This window comes from Otolemur garnettii, unplaced genomic scaffold, assembly GCF_000181295.1.
Source record: "Otolemur garnettii isolate 467f Iridium unplaced genomic scaffold, OtoGar3 scaffold00053, whole genome shotgun sequence".
Lineage (NCBI taxonomy): Eukaryota > Metazoa > Chordata > Mammalia > Primates > Galagidae > Otolemur > Otolemur garnettii.
In genome coordinates this window covers 9,317,135-9,339,733 of record NW_003852448.1, presented here as the reverse complement: position 1 = coordinate 9,339,733, position 22,599 = coordinate 9,317,135, and the positions used below count along the sequence as shown (strand labels likewise).

The window sequence follows — 22,599 nt, the reverse complement described above, 5'->3', positions numbered from 1 at the left end:
CCTTCGGGTGGGGCCTACTCATTGGGCTTCCAATTAGAAAATCCCTCCCCAGCACGAACGCAGGTTTCCTTTTCTAAACTACCATCCGAGGAGGGTTCTCGGGGTATGTGAGAAAGCCGGACATGCGCGGGCTCAGTGCGCCCAGCTCAGCGCGCAGCAGCCGACCTCCCGCGGGGGCGGAGGGACCGCGGGCGGCGTTGGCCGCAGGGGCCGGCAGGGGGCGTGCTGGCCGGGGCGTTCGGGCGGCGCGAGCCTGCGGCGGGTCTAGGCCGGCCCGGTGCACTCGCTGCTCACCAAGCGCCACCGGAGGAGTCGCTGCAGGCAGAGCGCGGCGGAACCTGCCTCGCCACCTCACCTCCATCCCGCCAGCAGTCTGCCTGTCCGTCCGTCCCGCGCCTCTGCCACGTCCGGAAGCCCGACATCCGCGAGAGCCTATCCGTGCTTGAAGGCAGGGCCGGGCCGTTGCCTCTTGTCAAGAGGACTGGGCGGCCGGGGCTGCGTGGGACTGCGCGCAGCGGCGGCGACTCCCCGTGGGCCGGACAGCGCAGGGCCATGGCCGAGGCGACCCCGGCTCCGGTAAGGGCAGCCAGTGCGCGAGGGCTGTCAGCCCGGGAGGGTCTCTGCGACCCAGACCCCGGGAGAGGAAACAGGGCGGGCAGGCGTTCCGGGAGCGGCCGATACGGTCGTCTTCCTCCGGGGACCCGCCGGCCACGTCGCCTGTGGTCCCGTGCTTTGCAACTGCAGGCTGCCGGGAGGGAACCTAGTGGGTGGGTTTGAAACCGCCCACTGGGGAAACGAGGGTAGAGCGCAGGTCTGAGAGGACTCGCTCACCACCTGCTCCCGCTGGGGTGAGGCCCAGGGACCCCTCCTTCCCGCACAGGGAGTGTTTTAGCCGAAAGGAGAGGTCCCCCTCCGTGGTAGCCCACGACGGCCTGCCAGAAGCCGGGGAATGGGGTTGGTTTGGTTTTGTAATCCGTCAGCCATTCCCTCAGCTATAGGAGCTGTCGTCACCAAATCCTCAGTGCAGCGACCCGGGCGCTGGCGGGGGTGGAATTTAGGTGTATTCTGGCGTCCTTCCGCCGGACTGCGTGGCGGCTGGATCCCCAGCACCGAGTATCTGGAGCGCACGACAAGCACACGCGGGAAGCCCTCCACAGATGTGTGCCGAATGAATGACTGGTGCGGGCTCCCAGGGTGGGATCAACCCTGTGGGCTCATCCTTTCCGAGAGTGTTTACCGAAGGCGCGCCGGGGGCCCAGTAGCGGCTAGTTGGCCGGGGCTACCGAGACGTCCCCGAACTCGGCCGTTTAGAACGCGGGGAGAAAGCGTCAGGCAACAGAGTAAAGGGCATTTCTTGGATTTGCTACCCGAGAAGCCTTTGGTCAACTCAAGGAGAGCCGTTTTGGTGGGTCAGGAGCCAGACCAGTCCGCTCAAGAGTGATTGGAAAGTATGAGAGGGGAGAGGCGGGAAAAGAGCAGAGGGGATGGCGGGGTAGGGGGGTGGTGGTGTCATCTTTACTCTTGAACCAACCCCCCCTTTTTTTGGTAATGTGGTAGAGATGATCGTGTGTTTGTGCCAGCCTTGTCCAATAGAAATATAATGGAAGGCACATACATAACTTAACATTCTCTAGTAGCAGTGTTGTAAAAAGTATAAAGGGAAGCCAGGTGTAGGGGCGAGCTCCTGTAGTTCTAGCTACTGGGGAGGCAGGAGAATTGCTTCAGCAGGGGAGGTCAGCCCAGCCTGCATAACATAGCCAGACCCTGTATCTTTTCTTTTTCCTTTTTTTCTGAGCCAGAGTCTCACTCTTGCCCCAGTCTAGATTGCTGTGGCCTTGTAGCTCACAGCAACCTTTAACTGCTGGGTTGGAGCCATCCTCTTGCGTTGGCCTCCTGAGTAGCTAGGACTACAGGCTTCCGCCACCTCACCTGGCTAATTTTTCTATTTTTAGCGGAGGTGGGTCTCATTCTTGCTCCGGGTGGTCTCCAACTTCTAAGCTCCACCCTCCTCTGCCTCTCAGAATGCTAGGATTAGGGGTGTGAGCCACCCGGCTGGCCCAGACTCTATTTCTTAAATAAAAGTTAAATTGTAAAAAGAAATAGAAGAAATTAATATTTTGTTTTGTTTTTAGAGACAGTGTTTCATGTCACCCTCGGTAGAGTGTTGTGACATCACAGCTCAAAGCAAGCTCAAACTCTTGGGCTTACTCGATTCTCTTGCCTCAGCCTGCCAAGTAGCTGGGACTACAGGCGACTGCCACAGTGCTATTTTTGTTGTTGTTGTTGCAGTTGTCATTGTTGTTTAGCAGGCCCAGACTGGGTTTGAACCTGCTAGCCTCAGTGTATGTGGCTGGCCCCCTACTCACTGAGCTAGGGGCACTGAGCCATAGCACATTTTTTTTTTTTTTTGAGACAGAGCCTCAAGCTATCCCTCTGGGTAAAGTGCCATGGCATCACAGCTCACAGCAACCTCCAACTCCTGGGCTCAAGTGAGTCTCCTGCCTCAGCCTCCCAAGTAGCTGGGACTACAGGTGCCCGCCACAACGCCTGGCCATTTTTTTGGTTGCAGCCATCATTGTTGTTTGGCAGGCGGGCTGGGGATTCAAACCCACCACCTTAGGTATATGTGGCTGGCGCCTTAGCCGCTTGAGCCACAGGCGCCAAGCCAGCACATCTTAATAGATATAACAACCTGTTAGATTAGGGTGACCAGACGTCCTGCTTTTGGCGGGACAGTCCCACTTTTGAACAATTTGTCCCGTGTCCCGCGGCATTTTAAAAAAGTCCCAATTTTTGGAAACAATGCAGGAAAGGGTGGGAGAACTGGAAGGGAATATACGGTTTTCGGCTGCCATGTGGCTATTTCGCCAGAATATGAGTTTTATATTATTTTTGTTAATTTTATAATGTTAAACTGTAATAATAACAAATAATTGTTGAGAAGTGATTATTGAGAACTGCTTATCAAAGTTTGTATTGTTGTTAGGCCCTGCCCCGCCCTGTCGCCCCCCCCATGTTGTCCCCCTTTACAAATGTTAAAATCTGGTCACCCTATGTTAGATGCTCCATGGCCACTGTATTGAACAGTGCAAGTCAGTCTTATAAAGAAGAATCATAGCTCAGTGCCTGTAGCTCAAGCGGCTAAGGTGCCAGCCACATACACCAGAGCTGACAGTTTGAAACCAGCCCGGGCCTGCCAAACAACAATGACAACTACAAAAAAATAGCCAGGTGTTGTGGCAGGTACCTGTAGTACTAGCTACTTGGGAGGCTCAGGCAAAATAATCCCTTCAGCCCAAGGGTGACAAAGTGAGACTGTCTCAAAAAATAAAAAATAAAAAGGGAGCCCAGGGTCAATAGCACAGTGGTTATGGCGCCAGCCACATACACCAAGGATGGCAGTTTGAACCTGTCCTGGACCAGTTAAAAACTGCACCAACAAAATATCTTGGGGGGGGGGGGTGCGTCGTGGTGGGCTTAAGTCCAAGGGTTTGAGGTTGCTATGAGCTGTGACTCCACGGTACTCTACCAAAGGCGATAGTGAGACTCTGTCTCATTTAAAAAAAAAAAGGAGGGCTGGCAGGGTGGCTCATGCTTGTAATCCTAGCACTCTGTGAGACTGAGGCAGGTGGATCGCCTGAACTCAGTAGTTTGAGACCAACCTGAGCCAAAGCAAGACCTCATCTCTAAAAATAGCTGGGCAGTACCAAGGGAAACAAAGTGAGACTGTGTCTCAAAACAAACAAACAAAAAGGGTGGCACCTTTGGCTCAGTGTGTAGGGCGCCAGCCCCATATACCAGGGGTGGTGGGTTCGAACCCAGCCTGGGCTAGCTAAAACAGCAATGAGAATTGCAACAAAAAATAGCCAGTGGCTCGGCGCCTGTGGCTCAAGTGGCTAAGGCACCGGCCACATACACCTAAGGTGGCGGGTTTGAATCCAGCCCAGGCCTGCCAAACAACAATGACGGCTGCTACCAAAAAATTAGCCAGGTGTTATGGCGGGTGCCTGTGGTCCAGCTACTTGGGAGGCTGAGGCAGGAGACTCGCTTGAGCCCAGGAGTTGGAGGTTGCTGTGAGCTGTGATACCACAACACTCTACCCAAGGGGACAGCTTGAGGCTCTGTCTCAAAAAAAAAAAAAAATAGCCGAGCGCTGTGGTGGGCCCCTGTAGTCCCAGCTACTTGTGAGGCTGAGGCAAGAGAATCACTTGAGCCCAAGCATTTGAGGTTGCTGTGAGCTATGACACCATGGCACTCTACCAAGGGCGACAAAGTGAGACTCTGTCTCAAAAAAAAAAATTTACCCAAAAGGTGAAGAGAATTGGCATTCAGAGCGTAAGTGGAGGGATTAGCTTTAAGTAGGATGACATTTTTTCCCTAGGGAAGGAAAGAAGAAAGCGTGGTTTGAATAAGCTGCCTTCTGTTTTGTAGCCCTCAAATATTTGAAAACAATTGTCATTATTTCTCCACATTCAAGATTCACAGCTTATTCAACTGTTACCAAGTGGTGTAGTTATGGTTTGTGAACAGGGTATGGGCAGAGCCAGAGCATGTCTATAAGGGATTTATTAGAGGGAATTAACTTAAGTGAAACTGGAAAGGATCTTTGTGTACATTTGCCTTTTCCAAAGATAGAAGATGCAGCAGCAACCGGAGTCCCTTGGCCTTATGTCAGAGGACATTTACCAGACTGGTTCTTTTTGCTTTTTTTTTTGAGACAGAGTCTCAGTATGTTGCCCTTGGTAGAGTGCTGTGGCATCACAGCTCACAGCAACCTCTAACCTTGGGCTTAAGTGATTCTCTTGCCTTAGCCTCCCAAGTAGCTGGGACTACAGGTGCTGGCCACAACACCCAGCTGGGTTTTTTTTGTTGTTGTTGTTGTTTTTGTTGTTGTTGCAGTTGTCATTGTTGTTTAATCTGGCCTGGGCCAGGTTGGAACCTGCCAGCCTCCCTGTATGTGGTAGAGCCCTACCCACTAAGCTATGGGGCGCCATCCAGACTGGTTCTTAAAAAGCCAATTTCACTCATTCATTGTCTTACCAAATCATCTGTGAAATACCAAAGCAGTTCTCTTGGCTGTTGATGCCAGTGAGCTCCAGAAAGATGAGGCATATATAGGCAGTAGTAAAATTATATTCATGTAAATCTTAGCCAGATAGTTAAGCAGTTCAATTAAGTAATAATTTGGAATTAGGGTTCCTTCTAATGCTTAATGTCTTGTGCAATCTCTCCACTGCACACAGACTTCTGAATGGGACTCCGAGTGCCTTACATCCCTGCAGCCACTTCCTCTTCCCACGGCCCCAGCAGCAAATGAGGCACACCTGCAGACAGCAGCCATCTCTTTGTGGACAGTGGTGGCTGCCGTGCAGGCTATCGAGAGGAAGGTGGAGGTCCACAGCCGGCGACTCCTACACCTAGAAGGCCGAACAGGGACAGCAGAGAAGAAATTAGCCAGCTGTGAAAAGACAGTGATGGAGCTTGGCAACCAGCTGGAGGGCAAGTGGGCCGTGCTGGGGACCCTGCTGCAGGAGTACGGGCTGCTGCAGAGGCGGCTGGAGAACTTGGAGAACCTGCTGCGCAACAGGAATTTCTGGATTCTGCGGCTGCCTCCAGGTATTAAGGGAGATATCCCAAAGGTAATACCTTCACTTCTAGTTGTAAAATTGCTAGTGGTGAGGGATAGCCTGGGTCAGTTACTTAGATGTTTTTATTTCTTTATAAAATTTCTTGAAGTCTTAGGTTGAAGGAACCATGAAAGTGTTTTATGTTTATTTGGGAAGCATTTTGTGTTCAACTTAATGCCCATTTAGAGTGTCAAGCTTCACATTGGAAAATTCTTTCCAAATTAAAGTTGTCCATCTGGTAGATGGATTTTTTTTCTTTTTGGTTTCTTCTAACCATTGCCCCTGAGGCCCTTCTTTGTTAACCAATCTGTCAGAATCTTAGCGAGAAAACTAAGTCAAATATCTTTTAAATAAGTCAATTTGACTTTGTTGGCAATTCTAGTGAAAAAGTTAGAGGGAGGATGAGGTAAGGGATATATAAATAGTTAATAGGGTTATTATATATCCTGTTCCGGGACTGGATGTGGTGGCTTACACCTGTAATCCTAGCACTCTGGGCCAAGGCGGATGGATTGTCTGGGCTCATAGGTTGGAGACCAGCTTGACCAGCTTGACTAGCAAGACCTTGTCCCTAAAAATAGTGAGGCGCCATGGGGCAGTGCCTTCGCCTCCAAAGGGTATGGTGCCTGCCCCATAAGCCGGAGGTGGCGGATTCAAACCCAGCCCCAGCCAAAAAAATAAATACTAATAGCGGGGCACCTATGGCAGGTGCTTGTAATCCCAGCTACTCAGAAGGCTGAGGCCAGAGAATCACTTGCACCTAAGAGTTTGAGGTTGCTGTGAGCTATGATGCCAGAGCGCTTTGCCGAGGATGATGACAAAGTGAGACTCTGTCTCAAAAAATAAAATAAACCTGTTCTATAACATCGGTTACAGAAGTATGCTAGGATGAAGGAAATATCCATAAATCAAAAGGAAATATACATTGTTCTAAAACCTTGGAAGACAGCCCTGAGGCCTGCCTATTTGCCTGGGTTCCAAGAATGCCAATTTATTTCCATTCAGCAATTGTTTCTTGAATACTTACTCTATACCCTGAGGGCATAGCAGTGAATACCTAAACTCTGGAGTTTAAATTTTTGTGGGGAAAGAAAGACAATATAAACATACAAAAATACATATAAATGCTTTGATAAAAATAAAACAAAGTGTCATCTGATCTATTTTCATTTGGATGTCAGAGAAGATCTGGTAAAGGAGCTAATACTTAAGTTGAGACTGAAAGGTGGTAGAGGACCCCACTGTGATAAGATCTGAGAAAGAGCTTTCCAAGTAGAAAGAATTTAGGGTTTTTAATCTGCCTTCAGGCCACATGCCAATTTTTGTGAGGAATTTTTTTGCTTATCTGTGGTGTCAGATATCACAAAAAGTATGCACAGATCTTTTTTTGCTAATCAGCTTTCATTAGTGTTTGTGTATTTACTGTGTGTCCAAAGGCAACTCTTTTTTTTTTTTTTTTTTTTTTGAGTCAGAGCCTCAAGCTGTGCCCCTGGGTAGAGTGCCATGGCATTACAGCTCACAGCAACCTCCAACTCCTGGGCTCAAGCGAGTCTCTTGCCTCCGCCTCCCAAGTAGCTGGGACCACATGCACCTGCCACAACACCTGGCTATTTTTTGGTGGCAGCCGTCATTGTTGTTTGGCGGGTCCGGGCTGGGGATTCGAACCCACCACCTTAGGTGTACGTGGCTGGCGCCTTAGCCAGTTGAGCTATAGGCGCCGAGCCCAAAGATAACTCTTAATCTTCCAATTTGCAGCAGAAAAGAAAATGTTGGACACCCCTAGAGTGGCTAGTGCAAAGTCCCTAAGGCATAAAAAGATTTGGACCACTGAAGAAAAGGAAAAAGGCCAGTTAGTTGGTATGTGTGAGTGAATAGGAGCATGACTGGAGCAATAGTAGAGGGTTAGATCCTTGAGGTCAGTGTTTTTCATCCCTGTCTATACCTGAAAATTTTAAATGTCTACCAGGTGCTTTTTCGTGGGAAGGCTGGGCACGGTGGCTCTCACCTGTAATCCTAGCACTGTGGGAGGCCAGGGTGGATGGATTGCATGAGCTCATGAGTTCCAGACGAGCTTAAGCCAGAACGAGACTTCATGTCTAAAAATAGCCAGGTATTGTGGCAGGCATCTGTAGTCCCAACATACTTGGGAGGCTAAAGCAAGAGACTCGCTTAAGCCCAAGAGTTTGAGGTTGCTATGTGCTCTGACACTACAGCACTCTATCAGGGGCAATAAAGTGAGACACTCTCAAAAAAAAAAAAAAAACGATACAATAAAATAAATAAAAGGAAAATTTTCATGGGCATTATAGTTGCAGGCTGTCCATTTGGGGCCCATAAGATGAGAATTAGGCCACCCATTTAGGGAGGGTTTTGAACTGTAGCGGGAAACTGACGCAGACAGAAGACTCCAGGCCCCAGTTGATTAGAGGAAGCGGGTTTATTCGGCTGGGGGTACTCAGAACACCAGCGTGTTTCCCAAAACTGAGCCCCCCGACTCAATCTCTTGCCTCTCTTTTATCCACTTTTCAGGGTGGGAGTGCACGTGAGGGTCATAAGACAGAGAGACATGACATCATCTTCAAGGTCCTGGGCTCAAGGAGGAAGGTCAGATTCGCCTGCGTCCTTGAGACCGGTTGGACCACCTGCCCCAAAGGCAATAGAAACCCAAGGAAGTTACTAGGTTACAATCTAGGCCCCACGTAGGTCAGGGGAGAAACACGCAGACAGCAGAAACGCCTGCGGCTTGGCTGAGGCCTACACCGAGCGGCTAGGATAGATAGATTCTTTTAGTTCTGCTTTTACTTTCTTGCCTCAGAACCTTCCAGCTATTTGGGGTGGCATTTACCCATTTTGGTTTCCCATTTGTAAACCTTCCAGCCTTGTGGTAGGGCATTTGAATCACTGCCTGAGGAGGCATTTGGGGTGGCCTTTGTGCTCTTTGGATCCCCATTTGTTTGATAGGCCATTATTGTGTTAAGGGTCCTCTGTGTTGTCTGTTATTTGTGAGTTTCCTTGCAACATAAGGAAGATCCATTTCAAAGTTTCTTGGAAAAAATTTTGGAAGGAGAATGATATTCTGTTATATGAAAGTTCCCTTTTGATCAAAAGGCTGTGGCATTTTAGATTATTCGTATTGAGCATTCTCTATATTGTTTGTGTTTGTGAATTTTTGTACCACTTACCTAGTAAGTTTTTGTATTGTGATACTACTTGTGAGGGAAAATGGTGGTGGTTGGTACCACTGGTGTGGAGTGTGAGGAAAAGTGGTGGTTGATGGTCTTTGGTTTATTCTGAGAGATAAATGAGCTTTCACTGGGAAATAAATACTTTAAAATGGGAAAGAAATCCTTTGAAAATGAAGGAAAACAAGGAGAATGATCCCCTCCTGGTCTATGGTGGTGTCTCTACTTGTAAGTATTAAATCAATGACATGCTAGGTTTTCTAGAATGGCCAATTTTTTGTGCACACACAGTTTTCACTAAAGGGAAAATTATATCAAGAAAAATTTAGAGCTCAAATTTTTTAACTACCACTACAGAGTTAAAATGTTGAGTCTCAAGCTCCCTGTTTGAGGTGTATTCATGTTTAAGCTTTTGTTTGATATAAACTCATTGTTTATGGTTTTAAGAAAACCAGTTATGGTTTGGCGCCCATAGTGCTAGCCACATACACTGAGAGTGGTGGGTTTGAGCCCAGCCCAGGCCAGCTAAATAACATTGTCAACTGCAACAAAAAAATAGCTAGGCATTGTGGAGGGCACCTGTAGTCCCAGCTACTTGGGAGGCTGAGGGAAGAGAATCGCTTAAGCCTGAGACTGTGCGGCTTGACGCCTGTGGCTCAAGTGGCTAAGGCACCAGCCATATACACCTAAGGTGGCTGGTTTGAATCCAGCCTGGGCCCGCCAAACAACAGTGACGGCTGCAACCAAAAAATAGCCAGGCGTTGTGGCAGGCACCTGTGGTCCCAGCTACTTGGGAGGCGGAGGCAGGAGACTCACTTGAGCCCAGGAGTTGGAGGTTGCTGTGAGCTGTGATGCCATAGCATTCTACCAGGGGGACAGCTTTAGACTCTATCTCAAAAAAAAAAAAAAAGAATAAAAAAGCCCCAGACGGTAAGGCTGCTGTGAGCTGTGACATCACGTGCTCTACCGAGGGTGACACAGTGAGACTCTGTCTCAAAAAAAAAATTTTTTTTTTGGTAAATTGCTGTTTGTCTATACATACCCCATATGTCCTCTATGTTGGTCCTCTATGCTACCTCCATTTAGAATGTCTTTAACATCCTTAAAGGGCAGTTCAAAGTCACTGCTCATAAAGGCTTCCCTGGTGTCCCATATATAAAATAATTGTCCTCTGCCTTTCTGTGCTACTTAGCGTGGGGTGCATATGGCGTTGTTCTGGATTCCTGTTGTATACTGAAGGGAAACTGTCATAATGTCCAGAACCTTTGATGTCTTGCAAATGAAGGAGGAGGGTGTCCTCAGATTCCATGTACCAGGAACCCACTTAGGTGGCACTAGCCTTGACTTCCAAATGGACCAGTACATGTACAAAAGGAACAACAATGGCATCTACATCGTAAGTCTGAAATGGATCTGGGAGAAGCTTCGGTTGGCAGCCTATGCCATTGATAACCCTGCTGATGTCAGTGTCATATCCTGGAATACTGGCCAGTAAGCTATGTTGCCAGCGAGCTATTTGTTGCTGCCCCTGGAGCCACTCCTATTCCTGGCAGTGTCACTCCTGGAACCTTCACTGACCAAATCTAGACAGCGTTCTGGGAGCCACGTCTTCTGGTGGATACTGATCCCAGGGTTGACCACCAGTCTCTGACAGAGGTGTCTCTGTGTTAACCTACCTGCCACTACTCTGTGTGACATAGGTACCTCTGTGTACGTGGACACCACCACCCCATGCAACGTGGGGGCTCACTCAGGAAGGCTGACATAGATGCTGGCCTAGGAAATCCTCTGCATGTGCAGTACCATCTCCCATGAATACTCATGGGAGGTCGGTCATGCCTGATCTCTTCTTCTACAGAGATCTAGAAGAGATCGAAAAGGATTGTCAGCAGGCTAACACTGAGAAAGCTGTGACCAAGGAGGAAGTTGAGGGTGAACGGACTGCTCTAGCTCCTGGGTGCTCTGCTACTCAGCCTGAGGTTGCAGACTGGTCTGAAGGCTGTAGGTGCCCTCTGTGCCTTCGCAGCAGGTCCCCACTAAACACGGGAGTGCTCAGCCTGCCATGGAGACTGGTCTGCAGGTCCCCTTGCTCAGGCCACTGAATGAGCAGGATCAACCACTGTGTGGTCTTCAGCTGTTCCTCCACAAGCACTTAATCAAGATCAAAATAGATCGATGGAGAATAAACATCCATTTCTAAAGAATTTTAATAAAATGAATTATTCTTTGAAGTCTTTTTTTTTGGGTGTGTGTGTGACAGAGTCTTACTATGTTTGCCTTCGGTAGAGTGCTGTGGTATCATAACTCACAGCAACCTCCAACTCTTAGGCCTAACCGATTCTCTTGCCTCAGCCTCCCAACTAGTTGGGACTATAGGCGCCTGCCACAATGCCTTGCTATTTTTTTTGTTTTTGTTTTTGTTTTAATACTTACCACTATACAAATGAGGATGGCTATTTTTTTTTTGTTGCAATTGTCACTGTTAATTTTAGCTGTTCTGGGCCGGGTTCAGACTTGCCAGCCTTGGTGAAAGTGGCTAGTGCCCTACCCACTGAGCTAAGGGCCCTAAATGTATTAAAAAATATTTTTATTTCCCCAGAACAAAACCTTAACTTACTGTAACTTACTTTATAAACTTTAATTTTTTTTTTTTTTTTGTGAGACAGAGTTTCACTTTGTTGCCCTTGGTAGAGTGCTGTGGCATCATAGCTCACAGCAACCTCAAACTCGTGGGCTTAAGTGATTCTCTTTCCTCAGCTTCCCAAGTATCTGGGACTACCCACCACAACACCTGGCTATTTTTTGTTGCAGTTGTCCTTGTTGTTTAGTTGGCCAGGGCTGGGTTCGAACCTACCAGCCTAGATGTATGTGGCTGGCACCGTAACCACTGTGCTATGGGAGCCAAGCTAACTTTAAATATTTTAAAACCTTTTTGACATTTTTTTTTTTTTTTTTGACAGAGTTCTTACTACATCACCCTTGGTAGGGTACGGTGATGTCACAGCTCATAGCAGCCTCCAACTCTTGGGCTTAAGCGATTCTCTTGCCTCAGCCTCTCAAGTACCTGGGACTACAAGCGTCCTCCACAACGCCTGTTTTGTTGTTGTTGTTGTTGTTGTTGTTTTTGTGGTTTTTGGCCAGTGCTGGGTTTGAACCCCCCACCTCTGGCATGTGGGGCTAGTGCCCTGCTCCTTTGAGCCACAGGCGCTGCCCACTTGGCTATTTTTTGGTTGTAGTCGTAATTGCTATTTGGCAGGCCCGGGCTGGGTTTGATATATGTGACGGGCACCCTAACCACTGAGCTACAGATGCCAAGCCACTTTTTGACTTTTTTATAACAACACTTAGATTAAAACAAATACACGGCTCAGTGCTATAGCTCGGTGAGTAGGGTGCCAGCCACATACATGGAGGCTCGTGAGTTTGAGCCTACCCCAGGCCTACTAAACAACAATGACAACGGTAACCAAAAAAAAAAAAAAATAGCTGGGCGTTGTGGCATGCGCCTATAGTCCCAGTTACTCAGGAGGCTGAAGCAAGAAAACCACTTAATCCCAAGAGTTTGAGGTTGCTGTGAGCTGTAACGCCACAGCACTCTACTGAGGGTAACATAGTGAGACTCTGTCTCAAAAAAAAAAAAAGAAAAAAACCACAAATACACTGTACAGCTATACAAAAGGATTTTATTTATTTAAATCCTTATTTTACAAGCTTTTTCCTATTTTTTGTTGTTTTTTTTACATTTTTTTAAAGTTTTTAAACTTCATTGTGAGCCAGGCAGGTGACTTGTACCTGTAATCCTAGCCATTCAGGAGGCTGAGATAGGAGATTACTTGCCTAGAGTTTGATATAGCGAGACCATGTCTCAACAACAAGAAGAAACTTCATAGAAACATGCACATGTTAAGCCTGGGCCTACATGGGGTCCAGATAATCAATACCACTGTCTTTTACCTCCATATCTTGTCCCACTGGAAGGACATCAGAGGCAATAGCAGGCACAGAACTGTCATCTCAGATAACAATGCCTCTGGATATCTCTTGAAGGACCTGCTTGAGGCTATTTTAGAGTTAACTTTTTTTTTTAATAATTAGGAATATACTCTAATGATAAGAATTACAGTTAACATATAAACCAATAACATAGTCATTATCAAGTATATATACTATGCACAATTGTGTGTACTGTAGTTTTATATAACTGGCAGTGTTGTAGATTTTACACCAGCATCACCACAAATGTGTGAGTAATGTGTTATGCTAGGACATCACTAGGTAGTAGGAATTTTTCAGCTGCATTATAGTTTTTTGGCGAGGGGGAGAGGGAGACAGTCTTACTCTGTCGCCCTGGCATCATCATAGCTCATTGCAACCCTGCACTCTTGGGCTCCAATGATCCTCCTGCCTCAAGCCTCCCGAGTAGCTGGGACTACAGGTGCCTGCCACTATACCTGGCTAGTTATTCTATTTTTGGTAGAGTTGGGGGGGGGTCTCGCTCTTTCTCAGTCTGGTCTCAAATTCCTAAGCTCAAGCAATCCACCCACCTTGGCCTCCAAGAGTCCTAGGATTACAGACCTGAGCAACCTTATAGTTTTAATATCTTACAACACAAACACATTATACAGCTATACAAATATTTTCTTTGTTCATATTCTTGTTTTGTAGGATTTTTAGATTTTTTTGTTTTGTTACTTTTAAAGTTACCATGAGTCAAGCATGGTGGCTTGTACCTGTAATCTCAGTATACTCATTAGCTTGAGGTGGGAGGACTGCTTAAGGCTAGGCCTTGAGATCAGCCTGGATGATGTAGTAAGACTCTGTCTCAAACAAACAAACAAACAAACAAACTATTAAACAGTAAAACACAAATGTACACATTAGCCGAGGCCTACATAGAGTTCAGGTAGTCAATATTTATCTGTGGTATATATAGTCTGTCCTCGACTGAAACATCATTATGCCACAAATGGCTATAAATTAATTACAAGGAGGCTCTTGATCTCCTATTGTCCTTTTTCTAAGGCATCTTTTTTTATTTTATGGCTGTATTAGCCATAAACGTGTGAGAAGCACTCATATTTATTAAAGAAAAATTTTTTCTTTTTAAATTCTGTTCCTTAATTATTTCTGGAATTCTTATTGTTTTTTTTCCCTCATTTTATTTTAGTTTTTCATGTTCATATCACAGGCTGTCTCTAAATGGTGGATAATTAACAGTCTATATTTAAGCATAAAACTATAGGCTTGGCACCGTAGCTCAGTGAGTAGGGTGCCAGCCACATACAGTGAGGCTGGCAGGTTTGAGCCCGGCCCAGGTGTGCTAAATAACAATGATAACTTCAACCAAAAGAAAAAAAAAATAGCCCGGTGTTGTGGTGAGTGCCTGTAGTCCCAGCTACTCAGGAGGCTGAGGCAAAGAGAATCACTTTAGCTCGAGAGTTTGAGGTTGCTGTGATCTGTGACACCATGGCACTCTACCAAGGGCCACCTAGTGAGTCTCTCAAAAAAAAAAAAAAAAGAATAAAACTGTTATCTCAGCACTTTGGGAGGCCAAGGAGGGAGGATTGCTTGAGGCCAGGAGTTTGAGGCATGGACAATATAGCAAGGCCCTGTCTCTACAAAAAAAAAGAAAAAATTTTTTTTATTGTTGGGGATTCATTGAGGGTACAAGAAACCAGGTTACACTGATCGCATTTATTAGGTAAAGTCCCTCTTACAAACATGTCTTGCCCCTAAAAAGTATGGCACACAACAAGACCCCACACCCCTCCCTCCTTCCCACTATCTGCTCTTCCTTTCCCCACCCTTCCCTCCTTTCTCTCTCTGCTCTCCCCTTCTCCACGCCCACCATGTCATTAACTGTCATTAATTGTCCTCATATCAAAATTGAGTACATAGGATTCATACTTCTCCATTCTTGTGATGCTTTACTAAGAATAATGTGTTCCACTTCCATCCATGTTAATACAAAGGCTGTAAAGTCTTCAATTTTTTTAATGGCTGAATAGTATTCCATGGTATAGATATAACACAGCTTGTTAATCCATTCCTGGGTTGTTGGGCATTTAGGCTGTTTCCACATTTTGGCGATTGTAAATGGAGCTGCAATAAACAGTCTAGTGCAAGTGTCCTTATGATAAAAGGATTTTTTTCTTTCTGGGTAGATGCCCAGTAATGGGATTGCAGGATCAAATGGAAGGTCTAGCTTGAGTTTTTTGAAGGTTCTCCATATTTCCTTCCAAAACGGTTGTATTAGTTTGCAGTCCCACCAGCAGTGTAAAAGTGTTCCCTTCTTTCCACATCCATGCCAGCATCTGCAGTTTTGAGATTTTGTGATGTGGGCCATTCTCGCTGGGGTTAGATGGTATCTCAGGGTGGTTTTGATTTGCATTTCTCTAATAATTAGGGATGATGAGCATTTTTTCATATGTTAGCCATTTGTCTGTCTTCTTTAGAGGTTCTATTCATGTCTCTTGCCTATTGACATATGGGATTGTTGGCTTTTTTCATGTATATTAATTTGAGTTCTGTATACATCCTAGTTATTAAGCTTTTGTCTGATTCAAAATATGCAAATATCCTTTCCCATTGTGTAGGTTGTCTATCCGCTTTGGTTGTTGTCTCCTTAGCTATACAGAAGCTTTTTAGTTTAATTAAGTCCCATTTGTTTATTTGGTTGTTATTGCAATTGCCATGGCAGTCTTCTTCATAAAGTCTTTCCCCAGGCCCATATCTTCCAGTGTTTTTCCTATGCTGTATTTGAGGATATTTATCGTTTCATGCCTTAAATTTAAGTCCTTTATCTGTCTTGAATCAATTTTTGTGAGCAGAGAGAGGTACGGGTTTTTGCATGTGGATATCTAGTTCTCCCGGCACCATTTATTGAATAGGGAGTCTTTCCCCCAGTGTATGTTCTTGTTTGGTTTATCCAAGATTAGATAGTGTAAGTTGTTAGGTTCATTTCCTGGGTTTCTGTTCCATTCCAAATGTCTATGTCTCTATTTTTTTGCTAGTACCATGCTGTCTTGACCACTGTAGGCTTACAGTACCGCCTAAAACCTGGTATGCTGATGCCCCTGGCTTTATTTTTATTACTAAGAACTGCCTTAACTATACGTTTTTTTTTCTGGTTCCATACAAAACACAGAATCCTTTTTTCCAAGCCTTGAAAGTACAATGTTGGTACATTAAGAGGTATGTGGTTTAATCACAAGATTGCTTTCGGAATTATAAACATTTTAGCAATGTTGATTCTTCCCAGCCATGAGGGTGGTATGTTCTTCCATTTGTTAATGTCCTCTGCTATTTCCTTTCTCCGGGTTTCATAATTTTCTTTATAGATTTCTTTCACCTCTTTTGTTAGGTATATTCCTAACTATTTCATTTTCTTTGAAACTATGGTAAAGGGAGTCGTGTCCTTAATTACCGTGTTTCCCCACAGAAAATAAGGCACTGTCTTATATTTATTTTTTCTCAAGAAGACACACTAGGGCTTATTTTCAGGGGATGTCTTATTTTTATTAAGTATAATACAACAATCTACATTTATTCAAATACAATTAAGGCGTGTTCTTCTGGAACCAGACAGGGGAAGCTTACCTTGTTGGTTGGGCTGGTGCTAGTGATGCGTGAACTCCTTTCTCCTAGCTGTTGCATATGCGCAATAGGATGCCTGTGACCGCAGTTACCACATGCACACCCATGTAAGTGCAAACAGCTCAGAGAAAGGAGCTGTGACAGATAAAAGGTATTCCAGTCTTCCTTACCACTCTGTGCCAACATGCATAGCCACACCCATCACTAGGTCTTATTATCAGGATAGGGCTTATATTTAACAGATGCATAAAAATCCTGCTAGGGCTTATTTTTTGGGTAGGTCTTGTTATCAGGGAAACACAGTAGCATCTCATCTTGGCTGTTATTGGTGTATGCAAAGGCTACTGACTTGTGAACGTTGATTTTATATCCTGAGACATTAATGTGTTTTTTGATGACTTCCAGGAGTCTTGTGGTTGAGTCTTTGGGCTTCTCTTAAGTATAAGATCATATTATCAGCAAAGAGGGAGCGTTTGACCTCCCCTACTCCCATTTGGATGCCCTTTATTTCCTTGTCTTGCCTAATTGTATCTGCTAGAACTTCCAGCACTATATTGAATAGTAATGATGACAGAGGACAACCTTGTTTGTTTCCACATTTAAGTGGAAAAGCTTTCAGTTTAGCTCCATTCAGTAAGATATTAGCTGTGTGTTTGTCATAAATAGCTGCAATCAGTTTAAGAAATGTGCCACCTATGCCTATACTCTTCAGTGTTCTAATTAGGAAAGGATGCTGGATTTTATCAAATTCTTTTTCTGCATCTATTGAGAGAATCATATGGTCTTTGTTTTTGCTTCTGTTGATACGGTGAATAACATTTATGGACTTGCGTATATTAAACCAACCTTATATCCCTGGGATAAAACCTACCTGATCATGATGTATGACTTTTTTGGTGATAAGCTGTAATCTATTGGTTAGGATTTTGTTGAGGATTTTTTGCATCTATATTCATTAATGAAATTGGTCTGAATTTCTCCTCTTTAGTTGGGTATTTTCCTGATTTTGGTATCAGGGTGATGTTTACTTCCCAGAATGCATTGGGGAAGATTCCTTCCTCCTCAATTTTATGGAATAATTTCTGCAGTATGGGAATAAGCTCTTCTTTGAAGGTTTGATAGAATTCTGGTGTGAAGCCATCTGGACCAGGGCATTTTTTTGTTGGAAGATTTTTTATTGTTTCTCTGATCTCAGTGCTTGAAATTGGTCTGTTCAGGAGCTTTATTTCTTCCTGGCTAAGTCAAGGGAGAGGGTCTGATTCCAAATATTGATCCATTTCCTTCACATTGTTAAATTTCTGGGCATAGAGTTTCTGGTAGTATTCAGAGCTGATCTCTTATATCTCTGTGGCATCAGTTATTATTTCTCCTTTATCATTTCTGATTGAGTTTACTAGAGATTTTACTTTTCTATTTCTAGTTAGTCTGGCCAAAGGTTTATCTATTTTATTTATTTTTTCAAAAAACCACCTCCTTGTTTCATTAATTTTCTGAATGATTCTTTTGTTTTCAATTTCATTGATCTCTAGTTTAATTTTGGATATTTCTTTTCTTCTGCTGGGTTTAGGCTTAGATTGTTCTTCTTTTTCCAATTCCATTAGATGACTTGTGAGTTTGTTGATGCACTCTCTGTTTTTCAAATGTAGGTATCTAAAGCGATAAATTTTCCTCTCAAAACTGCTTTTGCAGGGCTGTGCCTGTGGCTCAAAGGAGTGGGGCGCCAGCCTCATATACTGGAGGTGGTGGATTCAAACCCAGCCCAGGCCAAAACCAAAAACAAACACAAAGAAACTGCTATTTCAGTATCCCACAAGTTTTGGTGGCTTGTGTCTTCATTGTTGTTATGCTGAAGGATGTTAATGATTTCCTCTTTTATTTCTTCCTGCACTAACTGTCATTCAACAAAAGGTTATTTAATTTCCATGCCTTTGTGTGAGGTTGAACGTTTTTTGTTGGAGTTGAGTTCCACCTTTAGTGCCTTGTGGTCTGAGAAGATACAAGGTAAAATTTCAATTCTTTTGATTCCATTGAGGTTTGTTTTGTGTCCTAGGATATGATCAATTTTGGAGAATGTTCCATGGGTCAATGAGAAGAATGTATATTCTTTATCTTTGCGATGGAGTGTTCTATATGCGTCTATCAAGCACAGTTGTTCTAGGATCTCATTTAAGTCCCTTATATCTTTGTTGAATTTCTGTTTAGAGGATCTGTCCAGCTCTGTAAGAGGAGTGTTAAAGTCCCCTGTTGTTATATAGGAAATCATATTGCTCAGACTAAGTAAAGTCTGTTTCAAGAATCTGGGAGCATTTAAATTGGGTGCATAAATATTTAGAATTGAAATGTCTTCTTGTTGTATTTTTCCCTTGACCAATATAAAGTGACCATCTTTGTCTCTTTTGACTTTAGTTGCTTTAAATCCACATGTATCTGAAAATAAGATTGCAATTCCTCTTTTCTTCTGAATTCTGTTTGTCTGAAAAATTGTCTTCCAACCCTTAACTTGGAGTTGTTTGTTTATTTATTTTTTGAGAGAGAGCTTCAAGCTGTCACCCTGGGTAGAGAGCTGTGGCATCACAGTTCACAGCAACCTCCAACTCCTGGGCTCAAGTGATTCTCCTGCCTTTGCCTCCCAAGTAGCTGGGACTACAGGCGCCCGCCACAGTGCCCGGCTATTTTTTGGTTACAGCCATCATTGTTGTTTGATGGGCCAGGGCGAGATTTGAACCTGCCAGCTCAGGTGTATATGGCTGGCGCTGCCTTAGCCGCTTGAGTCACAGGTGCCAAGTCTTAACTTGGAATTTTAATTTGTCTTTTCAAGCTAGATGTGTTTTCCTGCAGACAGCAAATGGATGGCTTGTGTGTTTTAATCCAGTCAGCCATCTGTGCCTCTTCAGTGGGGGATTCAAGTCATTAATATTTATTGAGATAATTGATAAGTGTGGTAGTGTTCTATTCATCTTATTTTGTGAGAATCCATTGCTTAGTTTTATCTTTTGCATCAGTATGGAAGTTAGATTCTGTCCTGTGTTTCTAAGTTCTTATTTTGCTGTTGATCCATTGTGATGGTCAGTGTGTAGAATGGGTTGAAGTATTTCCTGTAAAGCTGGTCTTGTTGTGGTGAATTTCCTCAGTGTTTGTATATCAGTAAATGATTTGATTTTTCCATCAATTTTAAAGCTTAGCATAACAGGATATAGAATTCTGGGCTGGAAATTGTTCTGTTTAAGTAGAATAAAGGTAGATGACCGTTGTCTTCTTGCCTGGAAAGTTTCATTAGAGAAGTCTGCAGTCACCCTGATGATTTGCCCCTTTAGGTCAACTGGCGCTTATTCCTGGCAGCCTGAAGAATCTTTTCTTTTGTCTTGACTTTGGACAGGTTCATCACAATGTGTCTTGGAGAAGCTCTGTTAGAGTTGAGGTGATCTGGGGTCTGATATCCCTCTGAAAGGAGTGTGTCAGAATCTTTGGTGATATTTGGGAAATTTTCATTTATAATATTCTCTAGTATGGCTTCTGTTACCCTGGGGCATTCTTCTTCCCCTTCTGGGATACCTATAACTCATATGTTTGAACGCTTTGTAATGTCCTATAATTCTGTCAGCAAACGTTCTACTTTCTCTCTTCTTTTCTGCCTCTTAAACTATGTGAGCTATCTCAAGAGCTTTGTCCTCTACCTCTGAGATTCTTTCTTCTCCATGGTCTTATGGATAATGTTGCTGATACTTTCTATTGCATCTTTAAGTTCCCTAATTGACTGCTTCACTTCCGTCAGCTCTGCTATATCCTTTCTATATTCTTCACATCATTCATCTCTTATTTGATTCTATTTTTGGATTTCCTTTTTGTTATTTTCCATTTTATCAGCAGTTTCCTTCCTTGTTTCCATCATTTCCTTCATTGTTTTCATCATCTGTATTCTAAATTCCCTTACTGTCATTTCTAACATTTCTTTATAGGTAAGATGATCAGATTTTAACATTGGTAAAGTGGGACACCATTGATGGGGGTGGGGTGGGGTGGGGCGGAGGAGGGGTGTGTTCTTGATTAAAAATTTGGTCTATGTATGAAAACAGCACACTGCACCCTATGATTGCATTAATATAGTTATGCTATAAGAAATAAAAAAAATTTGAAAAATTTGGTCTATATGGAGCAACAAAAATTTTCATAGACCGTAAAAATAGTATTGTGATTTTAAAAAAAATGTTCAATATATGTACAATTTACAAACATAATACATTAAAAAAAAATTATGTATAGGGCAGCACCTGTGGCTCAAAGGAATAGGGCACTGGTCCACCTGAACGACCTTGCCCAGCCGGGGAGTAGGGAGTTTACATTAGCCTTTTCATTTCCAAATGAAGTTACATTAACCTCTTTATTCCCAAGTGGAGTTACATTAACCTTTTCAGCAGCCGCCTCGTTGTCCCACCCTTCCCTAGATTGTTGTGCATTCTTTCCAAAAATTGGGACTTTTTAAAAATGCCGGGGGATCCAGGACAAATTGTTAAAAATTGGAACTGTCCCGCCAAAAAGTGGGACATCCGGTCACCTTATTTATAGGTGGAATCCTCTGCAGTAGCTACCTCACAATCCCTTGGGAGGGGGGTTGCTCTGGACTGGTTTTTCATGTTGCCAGGATTTTTCTGCTGATTCTTTCTCATGAGTGATTTCTTTTATCTGTTTCCTTGCCCTAATTTTCTTTCACTTCCTCTTACTCTTTTAGTTATCATGTCTCTGGACTAGGGTTCCAATGATTCCCAGTGTGCCAAAACCGATCTCACTCTATGCCCCTGAGGGTCAAGTCTGTAAGGCGTCTCAGTCCCTGCCTTTAGGCTGCTCAGTCACTAGATTACTCGCTCCGCCCAGTCCTTGCTCTGGGACCCTGAGGGCACAGCTTGCCAGGGCAGTTCTCCCACAATGGCTCCATGCAGCCCACAGCCAAACATTATTAGCTCTGTCTGACTCAGCAGCTCAGTCTGGGGCCCTAGACAAGGCTTAAAGTCCTTCACACTTTCGCCCAAGTTCTCCCAAGGTAGTTCAACTGAGTGCCAAGTCCAAAAAACCCAAAACAGCTCACAGGTAAGGCCTTTCCAGTTTGCAGTCTCACTGTTGCTGTACTTACAGCTGCCAGCGAGATTAGACCGAACACACACACACAAGCACTTGCGAGTTCCCCACTGCTTTTATCCTCCTCATGGGGTTCAGAAGTCTCTTGCTGACTCCCTGTGTCCCAAAAGGGATGTTTCTGGGCAGATCCCACCAGTCAGAGATGCCTGGAGTCTTGTCTCCCCAGACTCACTGTGCCCAGTTGCAAGGAAGATATTACTTGGCTGCCATCTTGCTCCTACCCTGATACTTCTTTTTTATCTACAAAAAATTTTTATAAGTTTAAAAAGAAAACTGTGGAATGCTGCCAGGTGGGAGGAAGAAGAGTCAGCCATTATAATGTCACTAAACTAGTCACTAAACTCCAGAATGAGGACAGCTTTTTGTTAGGTGGTAGTGTTCATACTGGGTGGTTTGATTTGCCAGACACTTCTTGTATTTTGTCACAGACAAACTTTCCAATAGCTTTAGGCCAATCTATATTAAGAAGTGGGGGCAATTCTTTTTCGTATATGGCCATGTACAGAATGTACATGAAACCTTGACTCCTAACTACTCAGAACACACAAATATCTCCTAATGTAGTTTTTCAGATTTCCTTGCTAGTATGTTTTGTCTCTTTCTCTTTGGACTAGCTGAAGCCCCATCTCTTCTGGAATCATCCTAGACCCATTACAGCTCTGTTTCTATGGCTTATAGTCATATGCCCCTTTGGGCAGAAACCATACATATATATATATATATTTTTTTTTTTTTTTTTTTTTTTTTTTTGAGACAGAATCTCAAGCTGCTGCCCTGGGTAGAGTGCCATGGCATCATAGCTCACAGCAACCTCCAAGTCCTGGGCTTAAGCCATTCTCTTGGCTCAGCTTCCCAAGTAGCTGGGACTACAGGTGCCTGCCACAATGCCCTGCTATTTTTTGGTTGTAGTTGCCATTATTTTTTTAGCTGCCTCAGGCCGGGTTCAACCTGGCCAGCCTTGATGTATGTGCTGGCGCCCTACCCACTAAGCTACGGGTACTGCCTCAGAAACCATATTTTAATAATCTTGGTGCTTATGGAAAACTTTTTTTTTTTTTTTTTTT

The 22,599-nt window shown here is 44.2% G+C and overlaps 1 protein-coding gene across 1 annotated transcript in view; it reads left to right on the top strand.

The window, feature by feature from the left end:
* The first annotated feature begins 338 nt into the window (after window positions 1-338).
* The window catches only part of ZNF398 (zinc finger protein 398), a 45,830-nt gene continuing 23,569 nt past the window's right edge, over window positions 339-22,599 (top strand). The window contains exons 1-2 of the mRNA XM_012806493.2: window positions 339-576; window positions 5,244-5,639. Of these exons, the coding sequence (XP_012661947.1) occupies window positions 553-576; window positions 5,244-5,639 (420 nt within the window). The 5' untranslated portion in view covers window positions 339-552. The remainder of the gene's footprint in view (window positions 577-5,243; window positions 5,640-22,599) is intronic.